This window comes from Lontra canadensis, unplaced genomic scaffold (genome assembly GCF_010015895.1).
Source record: "Lontra canadensis isolate GAN:19392208 unplaced genomic scaffold, GSC_riverotter_1.0 scaffold77, whole genome shotgun sequence".
Lineage (NCBI taxonomy): Eukaryota > Metazoa > Chordata > Mammalia > Carnivora > Mustelidae > Lontra > Lontra canadensis.
In genome coordinates this window covers 5,563,933-5,575,985 of record NW_022631071.1, presented here as the reverse complement: position 1 = coordinate 5,575,985, position 12,053 = coordinate 5,563,933, and the positions used below count along the sequence as shown (strand labels likewise).

The 12,053-nt window shown below is 34.7% G+C and overlaps 1 protein-coding gene across 5 annotated transcripts in view; it reads left to right on the top strand.

Moving 5' to 3' along the window:
* DIAPH2 (diaphanous related formin 2) overlaps positions 1-12,053 on the top strand; it is a 1,009,576-nt gene that overhangs the window by 316,023 nt on the left and 681,500 nt on the right. For all 5 annotated transcript variants that reach the window (XM_032881800.1, XM_032881797.1, XM_032881801.1 and 2 more), the window contains 2 exons: positions 1,749-2,075; positions 3,997-4,111. In XM_032881800.1, coding sequence (XP_032737691.1) covers positions 1,749-2,075; positions 3,997-4,111 — 442 coding nt within the window. The remainder of the gene's footprint in view (positions 1-1,748; positions 2,076-3,996; positions 4,112-12,053) is intronic.

Below are 12,053 nucleotides of genomic sequence, written 5' to 3'. Positions count from 1 at the left end.
AAGTGATAGCATTCTTATGGTTCCACAAGTTTCGTATCATAGATACGATCTAATAGCGTAAAAATTTGATGTTAACAAATATAATTTTGCTCTTTTATTTATTTTTTTTAAAGATTTTATTTATAATTTTGCTCTCTTTTAATAAAAAACTGGATATACATTTTACCTTTCAAAGTTTCAGCATATCCATTTATACATAAAACTTGTCATTTCTAATTTCTAAAACTTTTCAGAAAACTTATTTTGATTTTCTCCACAATTTCTTTGATCTCAATCCAGATTGTAAAAATGTTTCCTGTAATTTTGCTGCATTAAAATAAATGAAAATAATTTTGAATACTGTATTTTTTACTAATTTCAGTACAGGATTGCATTCCAGGGGAAGATTATCATTTGTTGAGTGTAAAAATACTTCAGTTGCATATATGTGTATACACACATAAACATCATAAATATTAATAAAATATTTGGACAGTTCATATTAAATAGTAAAAGAAACAATTCCATGATTCTATGATTGTTAATTTTTAATCTTATAAACAGGTCAGTCCTTTAAATTGATTATTCTTAAAATATGCTTCAACTTTATTTTGTAAAGCTATTCCCAAGTTTAGTTAGTTTAATTAAGTACTCCAACTTGGAAATTCACATTAGTAAAGATAAGAAGACTTTTCCCCCAAATAAAAATAGCATTATGCCAAGAAATCTTACAATTTTAAATTTTTCATTCACTTTATCTAATGTCATACCTTGATTATGAATACATCTGTTCATTGTTAGGATTTTCTTAGGAATGTTTATAATTACCAAGTTCACTTTCATGTTCATTTATTTTAGAAGTGAACCATTGTGACCAGTAATGGTTTAAAGAAACAAGTACAGATTAACTTAAAAAGTACACTGTTTGGAATGAGAAGCTGTCCTTCATTTGTTACCCATTATCATTAGAGAATGAGGTTGAAGTTAATTTCTGGTGGTAGAAGTAAGTAAGAAGTTAAGTCCTCATAATCCAGTCTGTGTGAATTAATTCTTTTCATTGTAAGTGACTCCATGAGGAAATAGTCTGCTATAGTACATTAGGTATGAGAAGAACTACATTCAAATCCTAACCTCATTTCAGACTCTGTGACCTTTGATTAGTCATTTAACGTTTTTGTAGTTTTTTCTTATCTATAAGCAGTAAGATAAAGTTTAGATAAAAATGCCCTACTTACATTTCAGGGTTATAATAACAGTGAAAAGAAGTAATAGATATAGAAACATTGATAAACATATTACCACACAAATGTATGTTACTCAGTATTAATTAATGGTGCTAGAAGACTGCTATGGTAGTAGTGCTATGAGATAGACTCTGTGTGAAGCTAATGGGTTCCAAGGGAATCAGATCTATGATTGTATTAATTATTCCATATTCAAACCAGCTACTCTGATAGGTTCAAGTCACTTCAGTACTTATTTGCATATATTTATAATGGAAGGTAATTTTTTCATTATTTTGGAGGAGTGTTTCACAAAATCTTTAAGGATGCCAACTTTTATAGTGTGTTAGCAGAAGTAGTCATTGTACAGAGTTTATAATGCTTATCAAAAATCTATGGGAGTCTTTTTCAGTTACTATTAAGTCATTTGATGTTATTAAATTAAATATAGTGTATATAATTTTAAACCCCAAATGTCTACTGATAAGTTTCTTTATTGTTATATTTTACTATAAACATTTAAACATTGTATTACATATGTTTCAGGGACATGGACTCTCAGGTTCATCAGGAATTCCAGGCCCTCCTCCACCACCTCTATTGCCAGGTGGTGGGTCATCCCCACCACCACCACCACCACCTCCACCAGCACCACCTCTGCCTGGAGGAGCTCTCCCTCCTCCTCCACCTCCTTTACCTGGAATGATTGGCATACCACCACCACCACCTTTGCTTGGGGGACCTCCTCCACCATTTCCCCTTGGAGGAGGAATTCCTCCTTTCCCAGAAGTACCTCTTGATCTGCCTTATGGGATGAAGCAGAAAAAATTATATAAACCTGAGGTGCCTATGAAGAGAATCAATTGGTCAAAGGTGATTATGGCTATGACTAGACTAGATTATTTGACCCGTTATTTTTATGACTATATTATTTTTGGCTTTTCCAGTCATAGTTGATCATTAATATGTGAATAACTATTGCTGCATATAAGTATTGCATAATGCTTGAGAAGATGACTGCTGACTCATGCTTTCCTTTGTGAGTTCATCATCATATTTTTATCTTTCAGTCTAGTACCTTGCGAATTGGAAACTCCATAGATAATTGGAAATTAACGTAGAAGTCAAAAGGAAAACCAAAGTGAAAATGGTGCTAGAGAATAGCATATAAAATATATCACTAAATGAAACATGATTTTGGTTCTTGTAGTGTTGTTAAGTACTATAACATTCTTAAATATAATCTTTATTATTGAGCCTTTTTTATAGCTATTTTTGTTTTTAGAAAAAAAATTTGTTCTAGTTTTTTTTTAAGATTTTTATTTATTTATCAGAGAGAGAGAGCATGAGCAGTGAGAGGGAGAAAGGGAGAGGGACAAGCAGACTCCTCACTGAGCTTAGAGCATGATGTGGGCCTCAATCCCAGGACCCTGATATCATGACCTGTGCTAAAGTCAGACACTTAACCAACTGAACCACCCAGGCACCCTTTTCTTGTTGTAATTTTAAATATCTAGATAGTGTAGAATAGGTGGCAGCATTCTGTAGTGATATAACATAATTATTTCTTATGTAATATATAAAGCGATTTTTTTCTTTTGGATGTCATTTTGCTTTTTTTTTTTTTTTTTTGAGAGAGCAAGAGAGAGAGAAAGAATGTGAGGAGAGTAGAGGCAGAGGGGAAGGAAGAGAGAACCTTAAGTAGGCTCCATGGCTGAGCCTGATACGAAGCTTGATCTCATGACCCTGAGATCACGGCCTGACCTGAAATCAAGGGAAAAGGAAAAAAAAAGTACAATTTTCCAGACCACAGTTTGGGGAAATGACTCATCCAAGAACATACTTAGAATGAAATGTGACAGTGTCTGCATAGTAAGTTGGTTTGACCAGAATCATGGTTAAACCAGTTTTTAGTTAAGAATATACTCATGCTTTGCTTATAAGGGTAAATGAGATACTAACATTTTTAGAATGTAGTTATTGTTTATTAGGTACATTCCACCAAACTATAGGATCTAGATGCTATTGGTCTAGTTGTCTCTGTATAAACGTTTTATGATACGTTCATTTAGTATTTAAACATACAGTGAAATGGTACTAATATAACACAAAGCATCATAATGTACTGGAAAATACACAGTTCTAATCTTCGGTTTCCCTGTAGTAGTTAGAGCACAGTTCTCTGGAGCAACACTGCCTGGGTTTAATTCCCATCTTTGCCCTTTGCTAGTTTGGACAGCCACTTAAACTTTCTGGGACACGGTTTCCTCATCTTTAATGTGAGATAATAATAGGTCCTATTTCAAGGGATTATTATAATGATTAGATTAAGTAATATATGAAAATCACTTGACACATTATAGGAGGAATATAAGATGTTAGCTAGATTTTTTATCATTATTATCTTCACCCTGGTCAGTAAACATGGAGAATTAATTCACTTTTCTGAATTTTAGTTTCCTCATTTTTAAAAATCCAAGAGCAGAAAAAATATATATGTGTGTTGGGGGAGGGATTTACTCAACTATTTTTAAGATTCCTTCCAATAGAAGGCTTTCTTAAATGTAATTTGCTATATGGCTAATTGCTGTTGTATATCTTTCCTGTACACTGATAGAATTATGGGACGTCCCCAATGAATATTTACTTAAATCTTACTTTGATAGATCCTAAAATTGATTTAGTAAGTAGATAAATAAAGCAACTATCATTTGATCTTGGTGAAATTGAATTCTTTGTAGAATTAAATATGAAGAAATAATTTAGAAACTTATCTTTGTTATTTTTGTTTCAGATTGAACCCAAAGAACTATCTGAGAACTGTTTCTGGTTAAAAGTTAAGGAGGACAAATTTGAAAATCCAGATCTCTTTGCAAAATTGGCACTGAATTTTGCTACCCAGATGAAAGGTACATCTTATTTTTAAAAATATAAAATTCTTATTCTGATATATTGAGTTCAGTGCTTTGCTAAAATTTTCAAGTAATATATATACATGTATAATTTGTCCACCCTGGACAGAGTCAAACATAAACTGATGATTTTACCCAGCAACTAAAGGAGGATAGCTCATTTTCTTTATTTTTGAGATTTTATTTATTTGAGAGAGCGAGCGAGAGAGAGAGTGTGCAACATGCACAAGTGGGGGAGGGACAGAGGGAGAAGGAAAGGGAGAAGCAGACTGCCCTCTCAGCAGTAATCCTGATATGGGGCTCAATCCCAGGACCTGAGATCATGACTTGAGCTGAATTCAGAAGCTTAACCGACTGAGCCACCCAGGCACCACTCCTTTTAGTCTTGTTTTTCATTAAGTATTATTATTCATCTGAAAATGTTGGTTTGTTTTTATTGCTTAATATGTGAGGTATACCCCTCTATTATATTTATTATTTTTACTGAGAAGTAGAGGAAATAAATTTGTCAATTTACTATGTAAGGGAAAACAATGTAACAGAATACTGATAGCCCAGAAATTTTCATGAAATTGGAATGAGATTTGGCCAGTAGTACATAGTCTTTCCTCTTACATTTATACTACTTATCAGTTTGTTTTTCTAGGAAATTTTATAGTTTTTTCCTACAAACAAATTTTCTGGAATAAAATCAAAATCTGGTATCTAATAAGTATATTTTACTGATTTGAAAATAGAGTGCTTTGTTTATGATTAGATACTTAACCTCTTGTGAATTTTACACATAATTTTGATACTATATAGGTAACTTCTCAATCTCATAATTATTAGGATTTGTGAATTTTTGGTATTTTAAGTACTATTTTACAAATACTGCAGAATTGATCGTTCAAATAAGCATAGGATATTTTCAGTCTGAATGAGTCTCCACAACTAAGAAATTAATATATTCCATATGCCCAAGCCCTTGGAATTGGGAGCTTTACCATTCATTTTTATGATTTGTCACAACATGCTCTAGAATGTGAGAATCTGAATTTTGGAAGATTGAGAGAGAGAGAGAGAGACTGAGAGAGGTGAATAATACTCCTTTTCAGACGTTCTGTCATATCTTGCACATTGGAGGTGCTTGTGCTATATTTGCTGTTGCTTGTAGATTGAAGTTCACACACATACACACACGCAGAAATAGAGGTAATTAGAAGAAATCTGACATTTCAAAAATTCCTGGAATTAGTTCATTTTTTTTCTTATAAGTAACCTTCACATTAAAAGGGTTCTTCAGTGACTCCAGAGACTATTTGTTATAAACACTTTTTTTAAATTAAAAAAGGTAAAAATGCCTATATCACAGTATATATATAGAAAAAAAAATAAAAGGGAGCATAAGCTTATCCCTTCAATCCCAGATTTACAGCTTCTTCCCCAGAGAAAACCACAATTTACTAATTTCTCATCTTGCCTCCTAGAAATAGTCCACGCTTCTAGATGCATATGTATATTTATCATTTTTTGTTTTTTTATTTCTTGCTGTTTTTACTTTATGTACTTGGATGTTATCCATAATACCTTGTGTTCATCTACTACGTTCTTTTGGCAAACTGCATAGAATTTGGTGGTATGGACTTATCCTAATTTATTGAACCAGTCCCCAGTGAATGGGTATTTAGATTAATTCCAGCCTCTTTTGGTATTTCAAGCAATGCTGTGGTGAATGCATATCTGCATATACCTTTGAGCACATAAGCTCTATTTGTAGGACAAAGTCTAGAAGTGAAATTCCTGGATAAAATGCTGTATACATTTATAATTTTGATATATATTACCAAATTGCCTTCCAAAGAAATTGTGTCTATAGTGGCACTTAAAATATATATGAGTATCTGTTACCCTGCAATCTTCATCCATTTCAGAGGTGAAAATGGTAAATCATCCATGTTATAATTTTAATTTTTTACATTCAGAGTGAAGGTGAACAGCTTTTATTACATTCAAAGGCAATTTTTATTTACTTTTCTGTGACCATCTCCCTCTAGTTCTTTGAACATTTTATATTGAGCAGTTGCTCTTTTACTTATCCATGTATTTGTATTGAGTCCCATAAGAATCATAGATTTTGTGAAATTTTAGAGTTAGTCTGAACCATAGAAATGATTAGTCTGGACTCTATTTTACAAATGAAGTAAATGACCTTTGAGACGTAGATGTAAGTATAAAATCCATTAGAGAGTTTCTAAAGGTAGTGTGATACGGTGGAAAAAGCCTTAAGAAATGGAGTTACACTTACTTTCATTCCAGGTATAATACTTGTAACCTCTAAGACTGAATTTTCTCATCCATAAAATGAGTAGACTAATGTTTATCTAGTAGTGTTGTGAGAATTAAATAAGGTTATATATTCAACGTACCCAGCACAGTTTTTAGTATAGTAGGCACTTAACAAATATTGATTCCCCTTTCCCTTTCATTTAGCATGATGCTGTGTGTGTGTGTGTGTTTGAGTTTTGCTTTAGTTGTTGACACTTAATACAGCTGTTAATTCAGTAAGAGAATTTCCAGCACTTGGTAGAGCCAGTCAGTTACAATAGAAGCAATTCTTACTACAGGTGCTAAAACTTAATAAAAGTTAATTAAAGGCTCTCATCTACTCACTGCTAAGAACACTGCATTCCAGTTCTTCTTAGCTCAGATTCTCTGAATTTTATGTGTGATACTAATACTATTACTTCCCTAATTTTGAGTATTTGAGTACAAAGCAGGTCAGGAACACCTTTCAGTAATATTACTTTTACTAAGATTTCTTTTTCTTTCTTTTTTTAAGATTTTATTTATTTATTTGACAGACAGAGATCATAAGTAGGCAGAAAGAGAGAGAGGAAGGGAAGCAAGCTCCTTGCTGAGCAGAGAGCCCATTGCGGGGCTCGATTGCAGGACCCTGAGATCATGACCTGAGCCGAAGGCAGAGGCCCCAACTCACTGACACACCCGGGCACCCCAAGATTTATTTTTCAAAAGGACATTTAAAGGAACAATTAAGCATCATAGCATATTCCAGACATTTATTTTAATGACACTTAGTAACTATTGGTTGATCTTACTATGAAAGCTAAAGTTCCATGTCACTTGCAGTGTCTTGTTTCATAATTTGGCCAATAGGTGGCAGGATCAGTAAGAAATCAGGAGGCTCTGGCTCCAGTGAACTCCAAACACATTTTCCTAGCTTTCCTATCTCCAGGAACCACTTTCTTTCCCATTTTGCTGTTGCTTGCCACTCACTCAGTTGCATTCTGGAGGGAGGAACACACTCATTGTTTCTAAGACTTATTTCCAAAGCTCTTAGACCTAGTGTCCCAAAATCTCTGAGAATTCTTTCCTGTTGCAAGGGTTTGGAGAGCTCATGTCTTGTTCTTCCTAAATGCACTGAAAACATTGCTAGTCTGTGTTAAGAAAATGTTTCACTTAAGAGTTCAGAGTGCTTCAGATTGATGAATAGAAAGAAGTTTTTTAAAAAGATTTATTTATTTAAGAGAGAGGGAGATCACGAGAGTGGTGGGGGAGGAGAAGAGGGAGAGAGAGAGAGAAAGAGAAAGAATTTTCAGGCAGACCCCCCCCAACCCCCGAGCTGGAGCCAGCCATGTGGCTCAGTCTCAGGACCCTGAGATCATGACCTGAGCTGCAATCAGGAACTGGTGCTTAACCTGTGACTGAGCCAATCAGACACCCCAAAAGACGTTTTAAAATACCTCTGATTATTATAATATTTAAATGTGTAAATACGTAATATGTGAAATTACCATCAAATTATACTTTCTATTTGAATTACTTAGAGTTATAGAGAAAGTGATTTTTTTTTTTTTTATTTTTTTTTAATTTTTTTTTTTTTTTTAAAGATTTTATTTATTTATTTGACAGAGAGAGATCACAAGTAGGTAGAGAGGCAGGCAGAGAGAGAGGAAGGGAAGCAGGCTTCCTGCTGAGCAGAGAGCCCGATGTGGGGCTCGATCCCAGGACCCTGGGATCATGACCCGAGCCGAAGGCAGAGGCTTTAACCACTGAGCCACCCAGGCGCCCCGAGAAAGTGATTTTTAATTTTATGTTAATAAACCAGATTATTTCTAATTTAGGAGTGAATATATCTCATTTAATTTAATTTATATTTGTAGAGTACTGATTATATGCAAGGTACTCAGTGGGAGGGAGAGAAGTGAAGGTCTTGTTCCTCCTGCACCAGGGAACTTACCATCTAATGAGGGAGAGAGGAACTTACCATCTACTTGACACTACATTTAGTCAAGTTATATTAGATGATAACATAGATATTTTTGCACAGGAATGCAGGGTGGAAATACAATTAATATTTGAGTAGGGAAAGGGAAAATCCCATAGGTGGTATAATTTGAGCTGGGCCTTGAAATTTAGAATTTTTATAGGGAAAGAAGGAAAGAACATTCTAGGCAGAAGACACCATTAGAAAAGTATGGTGGTGGGATGAGGTACATACTGGGTCAGGTGCAGCTGTTGAAACCACAGCCTATTGAGTTGTGACTTGGAGGGGAAACTGGTAAGGCAAATTTCATACCTGGGAAATAGGGTTTTGTTCTTTAAGCATTAGCGACACGATAATTTTGGTTATAAACTATTGAGAGGCCTTTGGCAGATGGATAGGTGATGGGAATGTGATAGGTATGTTGGAAAGCCTTGGTTGTGAATAAACTGCCAGTAGTTTAGGCAAGATACGATGATGTCTAGACTAGTATGAATTCTTAATCTCTAAGGTATTCTAGTTCCCAAATTCTATGTTCCCATGATTATAATATGTAGGTTCTTACAAGCTGTAATGATGCTATGTGACAAACTATATCTCCCAGTGCTCTCTGGATTAATGAAAAAATATGTTAAAGTTGCAGCTTCAAAAGCCCCTGTTAGTATTTTTAAGTGTATATAATATATGTAACTCTTAGAATTTATATGTGTGTTGTAGTTTAGTATTTAGTTTGATGATTTTTGGGGCCATACAAATACCAAGGCTAAAAATAATACCACTTTTCTTAAAAATCTGTAGTAATTATAGATAATAGTGATGTTAAATAAGAATTAAAATAGTGACAGTTAATAGTAACTAAACTTAAAATAATAATAAAATACGTAGGTTATAACTGCTAATTCTAATTAGAATTTCTAGGGTTCTCTAGAGGTTTCAGGAAGAATAAAAATTGCATGGAAGTTGTAAGCAATTTCTTTGGTTTTAGTGTTGCTTGGAGGAAATAGAAGAAATAAACATAAAAGGTTAATAAAATTTAGCTTCTTCAGTAATATATTTCTGTAGTGTAATTTAACTTTAATAATAACAGAAAATTGAGGAGCTATAAATATTTCAGATGCATATAAATGCCATTTTGCAATGCTTGAAATAGTGAGCATAGCTTTAAAATTATGGTGGAACTGAGTTTAAAGATGTATTTATGTAAAAGCACTTTCCCTCTAGAATCATATTTTTTTAAAGATTTTATTTATTTAATAGATCACAAGTAGGCAGAGAGGCAGGCAGAGAGAGAGGAGGGGAAGCAGGCTCCCTGCTGAGCAGAGAGCCTGATGGGGGGCTTGATCCCAGGACCCTGGGATCATAACCTGAGCCGAAGGCAGAGGTTTTAACCCACCGAGCCACCCGGGCGCCCCTAGAATCATATTTTAAATTGTATTTCTTAGTCATTGAATCTGCTAGCTATGTTTGAAAATATCTACCCTTGTGTGGTTGCTTAATACAGAGTCTTCTATATTTAGCGAAGCAATGATAAAACAAAAGTGTGGTAAAATCTAATTCATCTCTGTCTTCATAATATGGAAATTCTTAGAATTGACTTGAAAATAGTGAGATGTCTATGTTTGAGTGCACACCCTCTATAAAATAGTGCTAAAGTGTGCTGAGAGATGTGGTGTCCTAACAAATAATTTGTCATCTTAATGACATAGTATGCATGTTCTGTACTATACACTTTAATATATATGGAAACAAACCAGGGTTAAATCTTTCAGGCGGCCAACTAAACAGCATATATACCTGTACATCATTTAACTTATAATGATAACACCCTTTCCACTTGGCATGTTCTTTTTCTAATTTAATTTAATTTGTTTTTTTTCAGTGTTCCAAAATTCGTTGTTTATGCACCACACCCAGTGCTCCATGTAATACACGTCCTCCTTGATACCCACCACCAGGCTCAACCAACCCCCCAGCCCCCTCCCCTCCAAAACCCTCAGTTTGTTTCTCAGAGTCCACAGTCTCATGGTTTGTCTCCCCTTCCGATTTCCCCCTACTCACTTCTCTCCATCTCCCAATGTCTTCCGTGTTATTCCTTATGCTCCAAAAGTAAGTGAAACCATATGATAATTGACTCTCTCTGCTTGACTTACTTCACTTAGCATAATCTCCTCCTGTTGATACAAAAGTTGGGAATTCATCCATTCTGATGGAGGCATAATGCTTCATTGTATATATGGACCATATTTCTTTATCCATTTCTCCATTGAAGGGCATCTTGGTGCTTTCCACAGTTTGGCAACTGTGGCCATTGCTGCTATGAACATTGGGGTATAGATGGCCCCTCTTTTCACTACATCTTTATCTTTGGGGTAAATACCCAGTAGTCAATTCCAGGGTCATAAGGTAGTTTTATTTTTAATTCAAGGAATCTCCACACTATTTTTAAAGTGGCTGCACCACCTTGCATTCCCACCAGTAGTGTAAGAGGGTTCCCTTTTCGTCACATCCTCTCCAACACTTGTTGTTTCCTTCTTACTAATTTTGGCCATTCTGTCTGGTGTAAGGTGGTATCTCAATGTGGTTTTGATTTGAATCTCCCTGATGGCTAGTGATGATGAACATTTTTTCATGTGTCTATTAGCCATTTGTATGTCTTCTTTGGAGAAATGTCTGTTCATGTCTTTTTCACATTTTTGGATGTGATTGTCTGTTTTGTGTGTGTTGAGCTTGAGGAGTTATTTATAGATCTTGGATATGAGCCCTTTGTCTCTAGTGTCATTTGCAAATATCTTCTCTGATTCCGTGGGTTGCCTCTTTGTTTTGTTGACTGTTTCCTTTGCTGTGCAGAAGCTTTTGATCTTGATGAAGTTCCAGAAGTTTCTTTTCGCTTTTGTTTCCTTTGCCTTTGGAGACATATCTTGAAAGAAGTTGCTGTGGCCAATGTCGAAGAGGTTACTGCCTATGTTCTCTTATAGGATTTTGATAGATTCCTGCCTCACGTTGTGGTCTTTATCCATTTCAAGTTTATCTGGGTGTATGGTATAAGAGAATGATTGAGTTTCATTCTTCTACACATAGCTGTTCAATTTTCTCAGCACCATTTATTGAAGAGACTGTCTTTTTTACACTGGATATTTTTTTCCTGCTTTGTCAAAGATATTTGACCACAGAGTTGTGGGTCTATATCTGGGCTCTCTACTCTGTTCCCCTGGTCTATGTGTCTGTTTTTGTGCCAGTACCATGCTGTCTTAGTAATCACAGCTTTTGTAGTAAAGCTTGAAATCAGGCAATGTGATGCCCCCACTTTTGTTTTTGTTTTTCAACATTTCCTTGGCAATTCAGTGTCTCTTCTGGTTCCATACAAATTTTAGAATTGTTTGTTCTAGCTCTTTGAAAAGTGCTGGTGGAATTTTGATCAGGATGGAATTGAAAGTATAGCTGTCTCTAGGCAATATAGACATTTTAACAATATTTATTCTTCCTATCCATGAGCATGGAATACTCTTCCATCTTTTTGTGTCTTCAGTTCCTTTCATGAGTGTTCTGTAGTTCTTCGAGTATATATTCTTTACCTCTTTGGTTAGGCTTATTACCAGTTATCTTATGGTTCTTGGGGTTATAGTAAATGGAATCGATTCTCTAATTTCCCTTTCTATATTTTCATTGTTAGTATAT